Source organism: Agelaius phoeniceus, chromosome 4, assembly GCF_051311805.1.
Source record: "Agelaius phoeniceus isolate bAgePho1 chromosome 4, bAgePho1.hap1, whole genome shotgun sequence".
NCBI lineage: Eukaryota > Metazoa > Chordata > Aves > Passeriformes > Icteridae > Agelaius > Agelaius phoeniceus.
The window spans coordinates 35555584-35576888 of NC_135268.1; the positions used below are offsets into that span (position 1 = coordinate 35555584).

General features: G+C 37.1%; 1 protein-coding gene across 1 annotated transcript in view; it reads left to right on the forward strand.

Annotated features, from left to right (window-relative positions):
* Positions 1-20692, forward strand: part of CPE (carboxypeptidase E) — a 56773-nt gene extending 36081 nt beyond the window's left edge. Inside the window, 8 exon segments of the mRNA XM_054633464.2 lie at positions 2359-2555; positions 4342-4509; positions 5414-5531; positions 6555-6737; positions 12832-12971; positions 14132-14231; positions 16518-16636; positions 17959-20692. Of these exon segments, the coding sequence (XP_054489439.2) occupies positions 2359-2555; positions 4342-4509; positions 5414-5531; positions 6555-6737; positions 12832-12971; positions 14132-14231; positions 16518-16636; positions 17959-18057 (1124 nt within the window). The 3' untranslated portion in view covers positions 18058-20692.
* The last annotated feature ends 613 nt before the right edge of the window (positions 20693-21305 follow it).

A 21305-nucleotide genomic window follows, 5' to 3' on the forward strand; every position in this document is an offset into this window, starting at 1 on the left:
ACATTTTGAAGCAGGGCTGTTATTCAGTTTTCTGTTATCTTTCCCTTTCCTTCTTTTTACATTTGCTTTTTGGTACTTTAACCTTTAACTCTTGATTTGCCAGCAAAACTTATGAATTGTGCTGACACCTCATTGCTAAGAGGATTCTTTAAATACTGGTTTCACATTTTGTGTTATGAGTTGTGTAATTTTTCTTTATCACCCCAGAAACTGTCATTGCTTCCTTTCACTGAAAATCAGTCCCTTGTTTGTGGTGTTGGGAAGTACTGTTCTCCTGACCAAGCCCTCTGTGACATGATGTTTGGTATATTTGACCTAAGGAAAATGGGGCTGATCTCTTCAATCACTTTTCATAGGAAACACTTTCTCTATTTCCAGTGACTCAGTATCTCTTCCTGGCTTATTTGGGATGGGTCATTACTACTGAAGATCCAAAGCTGTATCTTGGCTCACTGTGGACCCCGTGTGACTGTTTCCATGAACCCTTACAAACACTGTTAATGATTGTTTTGGGGGAAGGCCAAGTAATACCCTATGGGAAACATATGTTTCTCTTTACTCATTTGAACCAGGCCTGTAAAATTCAAGTGGGTGAGAAAGTGGGAGATTAATGCACAGGTCTGGGAATCAGAAGAAAGTTTCTCCTTCAGGCTTCCTTAGGTATGTCCTAGGGAAAAGCACAGGTGTAAAACGCAGTTGTGTTGGTATTTATGGGAGTAACAATTTTGCCTGTTAGCTTGTGAAGCATTTTCCCCATAAGTAACATGCCAGTGTACATGTGTGTGAGTATTCTGAGTACATGTGATGTGCAGTGCATATTTCATTATACAGTATCCATCTGTTTTATGGGATCAGGTTGATTGCATGGTCTGATTACTCTTGTTGATTAAACCTCTTGCATTCCCTGGTATTAGCAGATAGAAAGAAACAGTAAATAGGATCTCAATGCCAAAAGAGGAAATGGAGGGGTTTAGTCACAATAATGGCATTCTGTCGGATAAAGTGAAACTGTTTCACACAAATTAGGAAACTTTTAAACCTGTCTAGCAAAGCATTTCAGAGATGAATCCATATTCATAAAACCAACTTAGCTGGAAGGAAAGCCATGGTATTAATAGCACTGTATGTGCTAGCATCTCATCACTGGATTAAGGTTAACAAGCACAGACTGAAAGGTTGTAAGTAGATATGGCTGCATGCTTGATTAGCAATTACTTAGGTGTTGTTTGTGTAACATTTTTCCTGGCTTGAATTTGCCCCTTTAATAGTGCTAAAGGCTATCACAAAGTGTGGTTGAAGACTATCCAGAGTCTACAATTAACTGAATATTTGATTAAAGCAGTTACAACAGAACTACATTTCCAAATGAAAAGCATAAGGGAAAAGGAGCTTCAGTCTAGAAAATAGCATATTCCTCATTTTAGTTCCTCTTGATCTTGTTTAGTTATTTATACGTACACTAAAACCTCTCTGGAATGAGAGCCCAAAATGTAGTCTTTTAATAGGCAAATTCCTCACTGCTCCAAAGACATATGTTTTGTGGTTTTCATGTCCATGGTCATGAGAATGAGACTGTTTAGCAGTTGGGAATATTGGATGGCTTTTTAATACAGAGAATATCTATTTGTTACACATTCTATATGTTCTACAACATATATATATATTACACATTTAATATGTGCATTGCATGGTTATGTAATATGTATAAAATTTACATTAAATATACACATAAGCATTAAATATAGATTATTTGTATGGAATATTTAAGCATGGTATTTAATTCTGTTTATTAGAATGTTAAATGGAAGTTGTTGATTTTATGAGTTAGGTTTTGCACTTGGCCCATAAAGTCTGAGTGAATATCCAAAACACCTGCTGAGCAAGATTTTTTCAATCACTGTGATCAACAGCTGGTTGTGGCCTTGCTTTCATGAAAGAATTGCAGTTTAATGCATGTGTAGTAGAATAAGCTTTACCTAATCTTGGAGAGAACAGTTCAGATAAGAAGCCCTGTTACTGTCAGTTTATATATTTTAAAACTAAGTAATCAAGACACACTTTTGTAGTATTGATGCATCAACTGCATTAGATCTTCACAGTAGTAGTATTAATGTTGGTGCTTAGCATTTATTTTGGCACACTGTGTTGTCCTCTGTTCCTCTCACTCTGTCTTTGGCAAACAGCTGAATATTAATTAGCATTTGTTAAGCCAGAGTTTAGAAGGAGTTTTGAAGCTTCCTGGGGATGCCATGCCCAGTTGTAGTAATAGTCATACCCACATCTCAGGGATGCTGCGTGATCCGGTCCATGGGTGATTTTTATATGTTGCTCTAAGACATGTTCTTCTTTTTCTTGCAGGAGAGCCGGAATTTAAATATGTTGGGAATATGCATGGGAATGAAGCTGTTGGAAGGGAGTTGCTCATCTTCTTGGCACAATACCTGTGTAATGAATACCAGAAAGGAAATGATACTATTATCAACTTGATCCATAGCACACGTATCCATATCATGCCATCTTTGAACCCAGATGGCTTTGAGAAGGCAGCATCCCAGGTTTGTAAGGCTCTGTGTGTAAGAATATCTATCAGTGTCTGTCAGCTTTATCATAATGGCTCTTGGACTAACAGTTTTACACATACATGGACTCCTGGTGGCAATTGTTGGATGGCACAACAAAACCGAAGTATTTCTGAATAGTACAGTAGGCTTCTTATGTTTAACAAGGAGGATTTTATGCTTGACTTTTCAACAACTAGCCTTCTCTCCTGTGATTTAAAAATATAATTATGCTTATGTTTCATGCATATTCTTTCACTAAGTTCACTGATTGAACTGCTTCTTAAAGACATAACTTCCTAAATAACAAATAAATGATTCCTAGTAATAAATGATGTTTCAAAAGTCCTAGAAAAGTGAAAGTTTGTTTTCTTTTAGGATACTCTTATGCAAATACACCTAAAAAAATTATTCACGTTCACCAGAGCTTGGTCCCAAAACAACAAGCCTTATGAGCCATCTTATTAACATTAATTACTTTTGATTCTTAATTTCATGCATGAAATACTTTAATTACGGTATTAGTCAAGAAAATTTAGTATGCATTTTAGGGCGATGACTCAGTCAAGAAACATATAATGTATTAATGCATAATTAGCAAATGAAAGTCAAAAACTAACCCTGTTATACAGATTCTGGTCAAAATACAGATTCTGTGTTTTGTTATAAACAAAAATAAGAATTTCCTTGCTTACAAGGTATATTTATTTTTAAATTAATATTGAAATGTTGAAAGTTCTCAAGTTCTCTGTTTATGATTAAATAAGTCAAACCTTATTAAGATCTTTATTAAACTGATTCTCATGAAGTCTCTAAAAATATGCACAGACTCTATATTCGGTCGTACATCTCCCTCTCGTGGCAGTGAAGCAGAAGCTGTCCTCAGATTGATGTGGCATTTTACTACTTTGAAATATCTCTCTCTCTAGAGGTTCACAACATTTTTTGAAACTTTTTCTCCTTAGCCAAAGTACACCTGCTTTATATGGTTGTCTAAAATTTAAATATGATAAGACTCGATTTAGAACTGCTGTTCTAATTTAGAATATCTTGATCCTGTACACAGAGTGTGACAGTATATTCAGTATACCCCAAATTAAAATCAGTAACCAAACTTAACCTACATTAAAGTACTGACAGCTTACCAAGAGAAGCTAGGGAAAACTGTGCATTCTGAAGGCATCTCCTTAATGAAATCCAAAACTTATTTTATAGAATCAGTTTAAAGAAATAATTTTGCAAAAATTCTCATGGCTGCCATTTCAGTGAACAAGGCTGCCAGACACAATAAAAGATTCAGGTAAAGATTAAGGTCCTTCTTTACCCTGTAAGTTATTTAGAGGAGCTTGAAACAAATGCAAACATTCCTGTGGCTTCCAGATAAGCCTACAGGTGTTGTGAGTCTTGCTACAATGAGATCTGTAATTCACAGTCAGGGCATGAGGCAATGGGGAAAACCCAAGTCTTGGGGGGAGACACCCCTGGCACGGAAAAATCTGATACTGCTGGTAATTTTATTCATCCTTAGTCCATGAGTGCCGTATGAGAATAAGCCTGTCCTACAAGACCCTCATTGAAACAGGGGTTGGTTTTGTCCCCACAGAGTTCTAGGAAGGAATAGGGGTGGTTAACTCAGCTCTTGGTGCCTCAGGAGTTTTTTTCTCCCACATGATCCCTTCTTATTCTCAAGCACATGGGAAGAAACATACCCATATAAAGCTTGATATGTAATCTCCTGAATCTACTCATCTCCCTTCTCTTTGTGTTCCCTTTCCTCATTTAGCCTGGTGAGCTTAAAGACTGGTTTGTTGGTCGAAGCAATGCCCAGGGGATAGATCTGAACCGAAATTTCCCCGATCTTGATAGAATAGTTTACATTAATGAGAAAGAAGGTGGCCCAAACAACCATCTTCTGAAGAACATGAAAAAAGCTGTGGACCAGAATCCCAAGGTAAGTAGGGGCTGAATGTTGGATCACTGACATGCCCATCTCTTCCCTTTTATGTAAGAGCTCTGTGTATGGTCTTTATTGTTCATGTTGTTCTGAATATTTTGTTCATTTTGTTAAATTTATCCATCTGATGCTTCTTGATTTGTTTCCTCAAATGGATTGCTGTAGTAAACTCTTGATCCATCTTAATCCTTAGACAAATCCTCAGTCAAAAGGTAGCTCATAATTTTTTTTGCATAGCCTTCTCTCTTGATTTTAAGCAGATTTTCCAAGTACTCTGCATTTTCACCATTGCCAGAAATTCACTTGTGTATTGTGCTTAATTATATTGCTAGCCAGATAGCTATTCTCACATATAACATATGAATTTTTGTTAAGTTTAAGCCTTTAATATGCAGCTGCATATCTGGAGGGATTTTTATCTCTTGTGTTTACCCCCAGAGGAAGTTCTAGAAAATCAAATGTTGTGACTGCAGTCCCATAGGACTGTGGCCTTAATAGCTGTGTTCTGGCTTCAAATTCAAAATATTAATAAAGTCATTTTACCTTCCATGCAGAGAAAAGACTGCACCAACATTTTTAAAAAATTATTTCATATTCCTTTGTTTAAAATTGGGTAGGCTTTTTTATCCATAATGGGAAGAAGTAAAAGATTGAGATTGCTTTTTTTGTAGTCTTATTCTGAGATAGCTGACACCAGTTTTGGACTTACATTAATCCACTTAATAAAATTATAAATCTAATGTGAGGACTGATTTAATTTTCTCTGAAGCCAGAATAAAATTGCTGTTCACTTAACTGTCTTGCACAGTTTATGTGGTAATAATTAAGCTCACTGTATTTAATTGAATGTTTCTAATTGGATTATCGATTTGTAACTGCCGGTAATGCTATTCTGTTGTAGCTTGCTCCTGAAACGAAGGGTGTCATTCACTGGATTATGGATATTCCCTTTGTGCTCTCTGCCAATCTTCATGGAGGAGACCTTGTTGCAAACTATCCTTATGACGAGACTCGGAGTGGTATGTAAATAGAAGTTAACATGAAATTGTAGGAGATAGAAATTTCATTCTGTACTTATTTCACTGGTAGCTAAGATCCTCTTTATAAACTGTGCAAGCAAAACCATAAAACACTGCAAAACCTATAAAAATTGAAAAAAAAAAAAAGTTATTTGTAGTCATTGCATTATGATGACTTATTTTATCATGCTAATCATGTGATTAAAGCTAGTCACCGTATGACCATATTTTCTAGTTTTGAAGATGATAGTTTGTTTCAGTACAAAAGTGATGTAATGCCTGAGGGAATAATAGTCCCTCAGATATATTAATCAAGGCAACTTAGCTCTTAAATTAGCTGGGGCTGTTTGTACCCTGTTTAAATGAAGTGAGAAAGATGTATCTAGGTTAAGGTTTCTTGCACCTGTAAAAAATGAATTTCTGAAACAGTAGTGTGCTGACAGAAACAGTTATCACTGTTGCTGTTTTCAGTATTGGTCCCTTATAAAAAGGATCACATTGTGGCATAGATGTAATCATAAAGTATAGAGCAATATTAGTTTGTTTTTTTATGCTGCTATGGGATGAACACATGACCGAAGTTTCATGAAATTATATTGTTTGTGATTCTCTTCTTTCAGTTGACTTTATCGTGTTTTAATTGCAAATTCTTCTAATATCCAACTATAAAACTCTTCAGGGAGAAATCTGTGGTTTTGAACTATGTGTTCTTCTAAAAAAAAATCTAAAGCCTAGAATAGCTTAGGTTTTGCGGTGCATTTTTAAAGTAATATTTTCATAAATATTGAGACTCTTGTGATGAGCCATTTTAACGATAGGGCAACAATTGCTGAAGTAATGGGGAAATGTTAGCGTTAAATAGATAATGCAGTATTGACTTGTGATGCTGTAGGACACTTACCTGTGTACGTAGTATTTTCAGGCACAATCCTGCTGTGCAGTGCTGATGATCTAAATTGTGAGCCTAGTCACTATGATTGCCCTTTTAATAATTCTTGTTCCTGGGATTTTTTTCCTCCCTAGGCAGTGCTCATGAGTACAGCTCCTGCCCTGATGATGCTATTTTTCAAAGCCTGGCTCGCAGTTATTCTTCTTTTAACCCTGCTATGTCTGACCCAAACAGACCACCGTGCCGTAAAAATGATGATGACAGCAGCTTCGTGGATGGAACAACTAATGGTGGTGCGTGGTACAGTGTCCCAGGAGGTGAGCCCACCCCACAGGAGTCTGTGTCACTGCTTCTTCTGGCCTTGAGTTATGTTATCCACAACTTTTGGTCTGGTTGAGGCTAAACAAAGGCTGATCGCTCACCACAGTACATCTCTAAAATCTGATAAAGCTCACTGTGATAACTATTAAAATACTCCTTTTTATGGCTTTTTCTACAGCATTTCTTCAGGCTCCAGGTCACTGCAAATTTAATAGTTTTAGTGGGCAAGTGATTGCTCTGCTACCATGAAGTATTAAGAGAGTTTTTTTGGCAGGGAGGGGTTAAGAAAAGAGTGAAAAATCCCCTGACAAACCCTCAATAGAGCAGCCTATTGGCTCATTTGAACCTCAATAATGAAGGCATCCAAGCTGAAGGAAGCAGGGGAGCCTGGTTGCCTGATTCTGCAGTGTTATAGGAAATGGGAGTTTGGCCTTGGATTTTAATGGGAACAAAACCAGCCAGCAAGATACTTATTTGTGTTTGTATCTCCATGCTTTGTGGCTTGGTTAGTGCCTGATTCCTGCCCAGGTACTGTTTCCCAAGACTTTGGTAGAGCCTTCTGTGCTCAGAGGAGCAGCAGAGCTACTGCAGGCATGTCCAGACTAATTTTCCAGAAGTCCAGAAGAGGAGCATGAAATGAGACATTTCATTCAAATGAGACATTTCATTCGTTTCTATTAAGAATTCTGATATCTTTGTAAACTGAGCCAAATAGGTCTTGGGATATCTCAATCTTGGAGTGCTCTGCCTCTGCTCAACTTGGAATGAAAACTGAGCTGAAGATTTCTGAGCCAGCTTGTGTTGGAGTGATTTGCCTGTGCTTTGGCTTTGTTGATTTATGCTGAATAACTTTGAACACACATAGCTGTTTTATTCTTTGCTTTTCTCTTGATATTCAATTACAGTCTCTGAACGAATTTTAAATTTTTACCTGAAATGAATAGGAATCTCTCAAACCATTAGACAGCCTAAGTGGTAGCCTAACTCTGCTTCTCTTACAGTAAGGTGGTACTAAAAGAAGAAAATATTCACAGCTCCTCTGAAGAAATTAGAAACAGAACAACTGCTAGTGCTCACACAGCCAGTGATCACCAGGGGCTGAGTATGAAATAAAATATTAACATTTCTGAATGTAACTAAAACCCCAAAATATCTCTTTGTGTGAGGCTTTTCAGACTTTGAATTGGAACCATTAAAATTCTTGAAAAAATTCTTGGAACCATTAAAACTGGAGTTTGCAAAAGCTGAAAAATATTAATATAAACAGTTAAATATAAAGTATAAAAATAGTTAAAATTTGTTTAAATTCAGTTAAAATTTAGCTTAATGAAATATTAAATATTAGCTATTAAAATGTAGATATCTTTAACTTCAGCTTATTTTTCCTTACAAAAATGCTATGAAAAGCAGTTTTTCCATTGTTTTGATGAAATGCTTTGATTCTGATTAAACAGCATATGGCAAAGACACATTTTTCCATTGGAAAAAGTCTTTGGAAAGCTTGATTTCCTCTTTTTGGATCTTATTTTAAGTTAGACTGCTAATTCCCTGAGTGAGGCCTTTTTCTCATATTTGTATAGACAGGCATTTGTTAATAGGCAGGAATCCTAGTGCTAAGCAGGATCTCTTACCCTAATATGGTGCAGCTTATAAAAAAATAGAGAGACAACAATATACTTTGGACCATTCAGATTGAATCTGTTATTGGTTTGGGTTTTTTTTTAAGTGCAGAAATCAGCTGGCAAGCTGTGACTTTTGAGCACAACCTCTGTGGTGGTGTTTGGTGACTTAAAAAAACAAACATAATTCAGTGAGAGCAGTTCTGCTCTTTCTATGTCTAGTGCTAAGAAAAATAACTAAATACTGCTCAGTTCAAGTGAAAATTTTCTGGGAAGTTTTAATATGAAAAGTTCCATCCAAAAACCAAAATGTGGCAATTCAGTTATTGATGGTATCAGTGATCTTTTGCTGTCCATATGGCAATGAACTCCAAGTTCAGCAGCAGTATAAACTGTTGAAAAGCCATTTATGTGACTTTAGGGAAAGTATTCCACTGTACATCCTTACCAGAGTTAGGAATATATCAAAAGAAACACTGAAGGCCTTGTCTCCATTGCATCTGCTCCTGTTGGAGCTAAGGTGGTACTTCTCTACCTTTGCACCTTTGGGCTTTTGTACCCCACTTTCCCCTTTTCCCTTCCTTTCTCAGTCTTCTACTAAAGATTCCTTTCTGCACTGAACACAGCTCCAGTATCCACTCCAGTATCCACTGCCCATTTTCTGTCTCTGTCCCTGGCCATCTCCTAGGTTCCACCTTTGGCAGCAGGAAAGGATGATTTTTCATTCTAATGGATTACTATAGGTGCTGTTGCCCTACAGAGCTTATTATGGTGCCCCAGTTGTGCAACATCACTTCTTTGCCCGTATAATTGGTCCTCCAGGGCCTTGTACCTTCTGTAAAAGACAGGTGGGCCAGCAGCCATCTTCACTAGTTCTTCAGTCTGCAGGGGTGGTGTATGGATGGCTCTCATGTCACTGTGGGTTGCTTTTCATGGCTTCCTGAATACCTGGATTCTTTCAGTAGGAAGGCTGAACATCTATGGCAGGGACATCTGGTGATAGTCCTTTGCTCTAACTGGAAGTAAGGAGGAACCCTCCACTGCATTCATCCTCTGTCCTTCCCTTTTGTCTGACCTCAGGATTTCCTCACCAACCTCATGCAAGGTGACAATTCCCCTTTCTGGCTTTTTGGGTGGAGAGAGTGGATGACGTAGAGGAATATTTGACTTTTTCTTCTCTCTCTTAATTACACTTTTTGTTAGGCTTTTCTCAACATAACTGTTTGGCAGTTACTTCCTTCTGCAGAGCAGGAGTACAGAGAAAAATTTTCCCCAAGAGCACCTTTGTGCCAGGTCTGAGGCCATGATGCTGTTACACTTGTAGTAGCTGTCATCTGTAATCAGCTGACCCCTGTAGGTTTTTCAGAGACAGCAAGCCAAGGCAAAGAGGTCATTCTTCTGTGTTCAGGAATGGCTCTTTTAGCCATCAGACTCTGGGGAGAAACAAGTTTGTACATAAATCCATGATGTTTTCAATGGAGGCCTTCTCTCTATCAGCATGTAATTCACTCATGCATAAGAAAGCCAAACTAAATTTGCACAAACAGCTTTAATTTTTGGCATTTCCTTAGCTGCTGACTGTATGACTTTTCAACATCCTTAATGACTTTTTAACGTACCTTTTGTGTGGAATACCTATCTGGAAGCAAAAATGAGAAGAACAGATAGTAATCAATTACTGCCTAGCCACATGCCTGCTCTGCTTTTTCTGTCATTACAGAGTCACCTGAGTCTAATCAGATTCATGTCATTACAAAAATAGCTTTTCAAAGCAGCTTACTTTGCTGTACCATTAGGCTATTGTTTAAGTGTCTTTTTCTAATTTTCAGATACTCTCAAATCACCCTTGGCACTCAACTAATTCCTAACTTGGATTACCAGTTTTGCCAACAGTGTTAGGGTTTTTTAGGATTTTGCTAAATACTAATGTAGGAAGCATTCATGTTCTCCTCATTCAAGTACATCCTGCTAAAGGTTACTGTCTTTTCTATGTGGAGAAGCTGAGCTAACTTAGTGCTCTAGCTTGCAGCTCAAAGTCTTAAGTAATTCTGATGCCTGGATGCCAGGGGCACAGCCTGCATTCCACTTTATTTACGAAGCTTGGTGTTCCTTTATTAAAACCTGAAGAAATTATTTTTTCCCCATATTCTAAGCTTACTTTTGTAAGCAGTAACATAAAGACACTATGGTCCCTCAGCCACTGGAGCAGTGCAACAGAGAAGTTTTTGTGTTCTCAGTTTCAAAGTCCAACTCGTGGTCAGCAATAAAGGGCATTCATTGCTGCATCTCAGTTATATCTGAGGTATCTGAGCCTTTCTGATCTTCAGAGGGCAGTTCCTGTTAAAGTGTGAGAAAGTCAGTGCTGCACTTTGTCACAGTGAGAGGCTTTGGGAGTGTGAAGATGTGCATGCATGTGATACATGCCACAGATAGGGCATTTCAAGGATTTGACCAGGGGCAGTGAAGTTGTTGCAATATTTGATAAATCTTTAGAAATTTTTTGGTTTCTTGTGTATTGCACCTAATCACGATTGTGAACAGGGAGGTAAAGAGTGAACAGCCCAATGCACTCCAGATTGCACATGTGGCAGGCTGTAGTTTAGGTCTTGGCCAGCTTCATCCCATTCTCTGTCCCAGAGATACAAAAGATGAATTTTTTCAGGAGCAGCACACAAACCTTGGACAAGGCCAGGCCCTGGGAAACAAACTATAGGATATGGACATTGTGCACAAAAGGGGAAAATATATTGCTTCTTTTTTCTGTTCTTGAGAAACTAGGGCATCCCTGAGTAATACTTTGGGAGGAAAGAGAAATTTTCTGAGAATTGGAACAGTAATGGTCTAGAATTACTGTCGCTGCAGTAAAATTACATTGTGTCCTTCGGCTCCCTGTTTCCCTCTTCATGCATTCTTTCCTTCTTTTAGAAGACGTACAAAAATCAACAAAAGCAGCATTATCTAGTGTCCAGAACAGACGTATGATAGTCAGCACTGCTATTAGGATTTTACTCATGACTCCACTGGTCCCTTGCTGTGTTTTGCTGAATGGTCCATCTAAGAGTTCTGCTTGCTGGAACATCAGAGCCATCCCTCCTAGGAGCCTTTGCCTCCTGTGTCCTCATTCTTCTAAAAAAAAAAAAAAAAAGAGTCTCTTCACCTTAGTGTGTTGGTAATATCCCACCTGACTCAGTCTGTTTGCCGTCCTTGGGGTTCTCTTTGGGATGTGACACCAGCTCTCTGGGCAGTTATGGGCCCATGAATAATACTGGTGCTCAGTAAAATGCCTCAGGTCTCATATGCAGCTGGCATGGGGGAGCACAGATCTGCATGAACTAGCTGTCCTAGAAACACTTCTGAATCCCTCAGTGACCTCCATGGGGCTGCTCAAAAGGCATGATTGCTGCTTTGTTTTCAGGCCTCCATTTGAGAACCCACTGACTCTGTTAGCTAGACAGAATGGGGAAGGGAGGGATGGTCCTTCATCAGCTTCTGCACAACATATATTTATAACCCTCCTGGGGACAGCCACTGTCCCTCTCCAGTTGGTTGATCCAGTTACAAAACTGGAAACCTCCTTCAATTTTGGTTGAGCAATTTAAGCAAATAGCCAATATACCCATGTAGTTAGAGAGGGGGCTCAGAAATGTAAAAGAATGAATATTCTCCATCAAGTTTTTATTCTTAGTGATGATGCCACTATGCTATTTATGTTTTAAAATTTCAGTTATTAAAGTTGAATTTATGTGATGCTTCTCCTCTCTTTCAAAGGCTATCTAATATTGATTTTGCAGAGGCATTGAGTTGGAGAAACCCTATTCATAGAAAAATTTTCATATAAATAAATTTTATAGGAAGTTTTATTTTGTATTTTTTTGGTGGAGAATATTTGAAATCTATGCAGAAAATCTTGACAAGGAAATGTTTTCCATGTAAAATGTTACTAATGTGAAACATTTTCAGAAAAAAACCACACTTTTCATCCATCTTTATAAATCTCTTTTTCAATGTCACTTTATTAGGTTTAATTTGCTTTATAATTAATTGTCATTCTTCTTGGCTTACAAGGTTAGTGTCTTTTTTGGTTGGTTTTTTCATATGGATATATTTTAGCCAGAATCTAAAATAATTTTATTTCTCAAAAAGAAAATATGTAATTTATATGTCAGCTATCCAAAAAATGTGTGAACTAAAAGTATACAGGTCTCATGCAGTATCAAGTAAAACTATACAGCCTATTTATCAAGGCTTTTCTAAACTTTCCCTGGGAAGAAAATGTATTTTGGAATTATTTGTCCTATTGGTTTCTCTGATTTAAAGCTTCTGGATTCAAAATTAAGCAAATGGAGTGGAGCTGCATCAATTGTATTTATAACTGTTCTTTTCTTAATAGTCCCAGCATTTCATGAGTCCCTTCTTATTTACTTGAGAGTAGCACAAAATGCATCACTGCCTCTCCTTTCTGGCATTACAGGAATGCAGGATTTCAATTACCTCAGCAGCAACTGCTTTGAAATCACAGTGGAGCTTAGCTGTGAAAAATTCCCACCTGAAGAAACTCTGAAGGGCTACTGGGAGGACAACAAGAACTCTCTTATAAATTACATTGAGCAGGTAACAGAGAAGAGGATGGCAAAACCAACTATTGTGCATAAAGCTTCTAAACTTTGTGCTTTGTGAACATCTAATTCCAAATATCATATTAATCCAGATGTTGCTTTAATTCTTACTTGTCTCTGTGGTGGTAAATCCTGTGATATTTTTAAATAAGTGGAAGAAGAGTGGAAAAGAAGGATGAATTTACAGTATAGAATCCTCTCAGCCTACTTAAGCTGTTGCTGACATTTAATTTAAATTATTTGTTTTGTGTTCCTCAATGAGCAAAAATACAAATCTCCATAGTCTATGACTGACTCCCCCAGTGCTGGTGTGTGTGCTCAGAGAGATGGATTGCCCTCTGCAGATATTCCAGTGTGTTTGCAGATGTGGGAAGGATCATTCTGTGGATGCACAGGAACCTGGGCAGCTGGATTAGACCATAGAGAATTTCTGAAACCTGAATATTGTAGTTAAAAATTACAAATAAATATAATATCATTATTGGTTGCACACCCAAAATTGTGAAATGAGAAACACACTTTGTTAGCAGAGCCCATCAATTAATACATTCATTTCTTTAAGGACTTAATTATGCAGAAATGCTTCAGTTAGCCAGAAATCTGAAATATTTGAATATTTGAAGTGTTATACTGTTCTGTTAAAACATTATCTGTAGGCTGAGGAAAAAGCTGTACTTGTCCTGCAGGTTTTTACCCATTCTTTATGGAATCCATCTCAAATTGTTCAGCTTCCCTGCACAGGAGTTAATTTTCTCTGACTCATGGAAAGCTGTGTTGTCACTGCATTTTCAAAATTGCTCATGTATAAGATACTATTTTGCCAAATTCCTTTGCTCCTGCAGAGCTACCAGCTTTATCCTTGAAGTTCAGATGGTCTGTTTGGCATTGGTTTTTATCTTCTTGCAGGATAAGATGACCAGGTCTATGCTCCAGCTCCCCCGGATATTATTATAATTACCTGCTGAATTATTTTCCTCTTCATTCCCTGTTCCATTATGATATTTAGTATTTATCATTGATAGTGGTCAGCCTGTAAACTGTGGGATTCATAGCATGCTTTGTTAGATATATCAATAGATATTCCATTGCCAAAAAACACCATCTTTTCTTAAGATTTTTTTATTTACCATTTGTTGGTGACCTTATTTATTTTAGATTCATCGAGGAGTGAAGGGGTTTGTTAAAGATCTTCAGGGCAATCCAATAGCAAATGCTACAATTTCTGTGGAGGGGATAAGCCATGATGTTACATCAGGTGAGTGAGTGTGGTACCTCAGCAGTGCTTCTCTTTGGCTTAGCAACCTGGAGCCATTTCACATCTTTTTAACTGCAGCTTTAAGGGAGCAAAAGTTTGAAACCAGAACGGTACGTTGTACCTCAAGAAGTTTGTTGCCCAGAGGATTTTATGAATCTTTCACTTGTATTTTGCTCTCAGAGTAGCTGAGACTGGTTTTTTTTCCTTCATGGGTGTCTGGTGTAAATTGGTTTGGGTGGCTCTTGGTTATTAATACTCTAATCTGTCTTCTAATTTGTGAAGCAAATAGTGTTTCACAGCTCTGACGGGATTTAAAGCTCTGTCAACAGTGCTGCCTTTAGTTTGAAGGCTAAATTTTAGTCCAAAAGTGTTATATTTTTCACAATGCAGTCATACCTTTTGGTATGTAAATTCTTGACAGATTTCCAATTTACATAACCTCCTTCAGCAAAGATAAATTCTCTCTGCTGTTTACAATTACGTGATGTTTTTTCAGAAGGGTGATTCTAAAAGACGAAAGCATTGTGTTGGTTGGTGTTGACAGAAAATGACATGTCACCTCTTCAGTGATGATGTGCTTTGTTCTAGGAGTGAGTTCAGAAGTAGCTTGCACAGTGTGCCAACTTGCAGCCTTCCCTTTACACCTGTGCTTTCCTATCCTGAACGACATGTTTTGATTTGCAAAAGATACCAATTAGAGAAACAATAAGTAAATGTCACTGCTTTATGCATGAGCTTATTTTATGTTCATTTTCTCAATGATATGTCTCACTATACTGTCAAAGAAATGCAGAATATTATGGAACAGCACTGGTAGAATATTCAGTCACCTCTCATTTGTATTTGTACATCACCTGCAAAGAGACCAGCAGCACTTCTGCCCAGCAGGAGGACAGTCTGTGAAAACATGAGTTACCTTCTGTCACTGTAAACAAGGAGGCAAAATGTATAGAGACTGGAAATAAATTGTCAGGCATAATAAAAAGGGGATAAACTGTGCAAAGAGGTATTTGAGAGAGAGGAGCTCATGCTTCTATGACACAAAAATTGCATCTAATTATAAATCTTTTCACATCATTGTGTGTGTATAAGATTAAAGTCATGTATTGTCAAAACAGGGATGAAAACAAGTACTTGAGTATTAGCACAGTCAAAATGAGGGAGAAATATTCTTTGGCTTTTCTCCTGCTTCTTTATTCATGAGTTGAAATTGTGCTTTGTTCCAGTGACAAAAATTAGAATAGATCATTGCTGTAGTTCTACAGCAATTTTTTTTTCCATTCTGTTTTATGAAGAGAAAAGTCTGGGAACAACTGGACTGACTACTGACATTTTTTTTTTGACCATGCAAATAGCAGATATTTAATGTGGTGAAAAAGCATTTAAGGGACTAGTACAAAGAGCATGGCCAAATCTTCTAAATGGCACTGCTAGCTGAATTTTAAAATAGCTCTGCAATCTTTTCTGGAGGTCAAGAAATTCAAATTATTAGCCTGTGACAAATTAGATAATTGCCTACTGCTGGTGCAGGGAAGATCTGAGTCTTTGTGAAAATACAATTGGGTCATTTCTAGAGAAGATGATGATGAGTTTTGGTTCTGTGACTGGAAAACATAAACTGTAGTAAGAGTGTGGGAGGAGCCTTTCTTTGACCTGAGTGGATCAAGCTTCCATTTCTGTTTCTCTGAACCAAACAAAAAACCCTTGACAATGCCTGGACACTGAAACATGTAGGTAGTGATGCTTCAAGGGTGATGCACATGTAATATTCTAGGAAATTATGATTTGTAGCTTTTTCTGAAAGATGAGAAAGGTAGTCCCGCTTATTTAAATTTGATGGGAATGAAATTTATCTACACTTGGATTATCAGAATACTGAGGAACATTAAAAATCCATATCACATTGCAAACAGAATCTCAGACATTTAGCAGGGACTTTACATTGCCTGGGCAGTGCTTCTAAAGTGGAGTAATGTCCTTTTCTTCAGTGTGATGGAGAGCCTTCAGCCTCAGCAGGCATAATCTCTCATGGGGTTTCCAGCACAACTTCAAAATTAAAATTTTTTTTGATTACCTGAAAGGAAGCAAAAAAGATACACATATATATATATATATATATATATATATGTACAGCTTTTACTGAAGGAAGAAAGAAGGAACTGCCTTTCAGGCAGTCAAAAAGAAAGCACTGACAGGAATATAAAAGATTGACACATGAGCCTTTCTTCTTAGCTATGTAATTAGTCTTATACATATTTATTTGGGTTCTTTTTTTCTTCTTTACAGCCAAGGATGGTGATTACTGGAGATTGCTTGTGCCTGGAAATTACAAAGTTACGGCCTCTGCACCAGGCTATCTAGCAATAACTAAAAAAGTGGCTGTGCCCTTCAGCCCTGCTGTTGTGGTAAGTGTTCACGTGTGTTCATTTATCCTCTATTATACCTTTAAAAGGTCCCATTTTTCCTTCATGGTATGCATGTAAGGAGGAGGTGATTTTTCAGAATATTCCAGAACATGTGAATTTAGAAAGTCTGGAAATTACTCTTCCAGCACTTGATACACCAGCCACTGACAGCAATCTCACTATAAATGCATTTCATCTCTTAGCATTCTTATTTGTAATAAAAAGACACAGAGAAGGGTAATATTGAGATAACATGTTATTGGTACATGTCTGAATAGAATATTATGGAATATCTTTTAATAGCACAACATAAAAAGTAAGAGATGTTGAGGTTTTGATGTAGACATTTTTTAAATTTAAATTGTCAAATGAGTAGCTGCTTAGGTTAAAACCAGTGGCCAGCTCCATGCAGAAAGGTAGCAATGGGCCACTGCGTTTCAGAAGCATTTTTAATTCACTCTCTGAACAGATGTGGAGGTATTTAAAATAAATGCTATTTCACTAGTGTGAATCACATGTTAAGATATACTAAAGGAAGAAGTTTTTTATGGAAAGGGTGATAAAGTTCTGGAATGGTCTGCCTGGGGAGCTGGTGGAGTCACCCTCCCTGGATGTGTTTAAGAAAAGACTGGATGTGGCACTTGGTGCCATGGCTTAGTTGAGGTGTTAGGGCTGGGTTGGATTTGATGATCTTTAAGGTCTCTTCCAACCTAGCCATTCTGTGAATTCTGTGAAACTAGCACATTGTATCTACATTAATGAGCCATGTGTTAGGAAAAGCTCCCTGGGTTTTTTTGATGGCATAAAATTGAATACATGTTTTGATATGCTGGGGGTCTGCAGTGCTAGGTGTTAGCTGAGATTAGCCCTGCTGGTTAGGGAATGGAGCTCATAAGAGCTGGGCTTGATGATCCTTGTGTGTCCCTTCCAACTCAGAATATTCTGTGATCTGTGTTGGCAATATGCTGATGATACTTTTTATAATACGCCACATGATTTATGTGGCTGGCTATTATTCAGTTTTAATTTCATTGGCTCATACTTTCTGAAATTTTTTGTCAAGTCAAAGACATATGTCTGGTTCTTTAGGAAATTTTGCTCACCTGTGTGTATTTTTTGATGAGTCACTGTACTGCTATACTAGTATTGCATGTATTTATCAGCTTTGGGACACTTTGGAATAAACCCAGCCTGAACCAGAAGGTACCTCTCTAAGCCCTATGTTTGTGTTAAGCATCTTCTGTCAATAAAGGACTCTTAAAAGCCTAACTATTCTCTATCTGTAAGTCTTACTGATGTTTTTGATTGTTTCTCTTAATCAGGTTGATTTTGAGCTGGAGTCATTGTCTGAAAGAAAAGAAGAGGAAAAAGAAGAGTTGATGGAGTGGTGGAAGATGATGTCAGAAACACTAAATTTTTAAATGATGATTTTGGCTTTACAGCTTTTAATCTATTATGTTGACTTAGTATAATGTACTGTGGAAAATCCCTATATTCTAGATTTTGTGCACTTCACAATAATTAACTTTGAATTTTTCAGTCATCCTTTGATTAATATGATTACAAATAACTACTAGCCTCCTAGGTAGATAAATAAGTTATTAATTTTCTTTCATATTGTTATAGAAAATTTACTCTTCTATAAAAATCAGAAAAAATGAATGAATATGCAGCCTATATGACAGTAAAATCTGTTGTGTATTATTTGCAATTTCAGAATATGTAGGTTAACACTTGATTTAAAAAGATAAATATGCTGTAGTCGATTACCGATACTGCCAGAAATATTTGACAGTGCATAGTAGTAGACAGTGCTCTTTACTGAGTTCTATAATGGATGTTATTGAAAAGATTTATAATAACAGTGTGTGGTGAAATAATGTTTTACAAGAATTAAAATTCAGTATAACACTTTGTATGTCATTGGTGTTGGAGCTATTTAAATATGTAAGAAACACAAGCTGACTTCATTTTAGTAAGCAGAAAGAATCTGCGTAAACTCTTTAATAAAAGATGGCATAGAATGAATTTGGGAAAAAGCAGAGCTTTATTCTTTAAACAGTTGATAATGTTTGAAGATCAGGTTTTAATTATTTCTCATTATTTGTTAAACAAATTAGAAATTCTGAGTGGAAGAAGAAGATCTAGTGCATCTCATTTATAGGCTGCTTGTGTTTGTTCAACGGCAAGAAAAAAATCATTTCAGGTGAAGTCTGTTTTAATTAAATAATTACCTTTTGTACCAGTGATGTCTAGATAATCAGCTAAGAGTTCATCTTTTCACTGAAGACTATCAAATATTACAGTTTAGACAATGAACTGGAAATCTACTGAGATTGTATTTTCAGTGATGCAAGTCGAGAATGGATTTGTTTCAAGCTCTGTTTCTTCTGCTGACTAGTCTTATCTAAAACTAGAAACAAGATAGATAAGTGAAATTTTTTTCAGTGTGGGGAAATTTAAAAAAAAATTGTTGAAAATTTCTGAAATTTTTCTGAAAAATTCAGATAAATGTTGAAGGTGATACAAAAGCAACTTTGATTTAAAACAATTCTTTTTGGTCCCTTTTTGATTTTTTTAACTTTAATTAACATGCTATAGTATTTTGGCCAAGATGAGTGAAATTTGCAGAGCCAGAGAATACACGTGGACTACAGCAGGTGCAAGTTTGGTGTAATTCTTCGGAAGTGACTCCTGGTATGTTACTTGAGATAAGCTAAGCATCTCGTCTGTTTGAAAGCTTACATATATTGCTAGTCTATTTTAATTCAAGATGAGGTATTTGATATAGATTTCCTTCCTCTGTTTCTTTAATACCACTCTCTGTGTTTTGATTATCATATTATTTTAGCTGGTGCTCGTTTGGAACCAATCAAGAGTGGACTATCACACTCCTGCTGTAAGTGAAAAATCACATATTCAGGTGCAGGATCCAAATTTACCTCCTTTGGGTATTAAAAAATTTACTGCAAATACTGTTTTCTGAGAATTTTAAACTCTTTAATAAAAATAGCACCTGATCCTTTTAAGGAACAGGCTTAAAGTTTGACACGCAATGGTAAACTGAACAGCAATAAAAAAGCATAAACTTTCTCTCTCTGATGAAGAGTTTGTGACCTGCAGCTCATTGGGGTTGTAGATATCTAACTCCAAATTTCAGAGGAAATTTACTTACTCTAAGTCATTATATAGTGATGAGCTTTGACTTTCCATTGCAATGAAAAACCCCAGTGGCAAATAAAGAATCTTATCTGAACGTGTCTTAATAACACCTTGTAGCTAGCTGTGCACAAGAGCATGCATAAAGGATGCCTGGTTACACCAACTTGGATGTCTATGACAATTTGAAAGGCCAAGATGTGGCACAGAACATATTCTGTGTCTGTAAGTAATGATCTTGTTTTTAATTGAACCAGGTAAAGTTGAAGTAAATGGTATAAAAATGAATTATAACAAGATGTTGCTGTCACACGGGCAAATGGCTACAGGAGTGTAAACTAGTGTAATAAGGCAAGTGTATATTTGTATAGAACACCCTGGTCTGCCTCTTCCAAACCTAAGAATTTCAACCCAAATGACACTTCATGGTGCGATGCCTGTCATGCATCCGGTTTTCCTGTGGCATAGTTAGTGCAGTCATTACATCAAAGTGATCTCATAACAGGTTTCTAAGCCACACCTGTGTGATGTGTGTGAGATCCCCTGGTCTACTGTTTCATACATTTGCAATTAAATGTGGTGTCCCTTAAGTGATCTGTTTGTTGTGCTCTAGATGACTGCTTGCTATTACTGTGTTGAGAAAAGGTAAAAGTGATTAAATGTTACAGCACCAGAACCACTGCCACTGTTCTTGCTCTAGGTAAACATCCTTAAGAACAGCATAGCCAGGACTCTCAATAAATTAATTCATTATGTGGCTTGCTGAGCTGAGCTTTGTTGTAGGACTGTGTATGTTTAATGGAAGATTAAAGTGTTATGTGATGCTGAGCTTTTAGTTAAAAAGGCACATGCTGTACTATTGTACAATAAATCTACAGTTTTATTTAAAATGTAAAATGTGTGAGTAATTTGCAGGTTCAAAATGTGACCTCTTTGGCCGTGCATGTCTGCAGAGTATGCCATAAACATCCTCAGTGGGTGTGTGTGCCAGTCAATTTGCTGCTTGAACAGAGAAAGGAGACCAGGATTAGTGCTGATATCTCACTGAGAGCCATCCACAGCCCCTTAACTTTGTGCCAGAACACCCTCCTTTTGGAATATACATCTTTCTGAGCACTTCTTCCATGAAGACTTTCAAGTCAAGAAAGGGACATGAATGAGATGCTCTGCCTCCATGCAGGGTTGGTGGGGACAGGGCATACACTTCTGTGTGTCTTGTCTTACAGTATTTGCAAATCATTTTCCACATTGATCCTTAGGATTAGAAAGCACATTGTGCAGTGTGTTTGCAAATCTGTGGTACTGCACATTCCTTATAACTGCAGGGGTCAGGATTATAGAAAAACGGAAGTCAGTCAAATGAAATCGCTGCATCTGAATTGTGTTTGCCAGCTAGGGTTTGGTGTTTGCATCCATATGTGTGAATTCACGTACACCTTGGCTAGTCCTGAGCTGCTAATGACATAATTAAAGTGTAAATTAAAACTGAGATGGTAGGTTAGAAAGAATT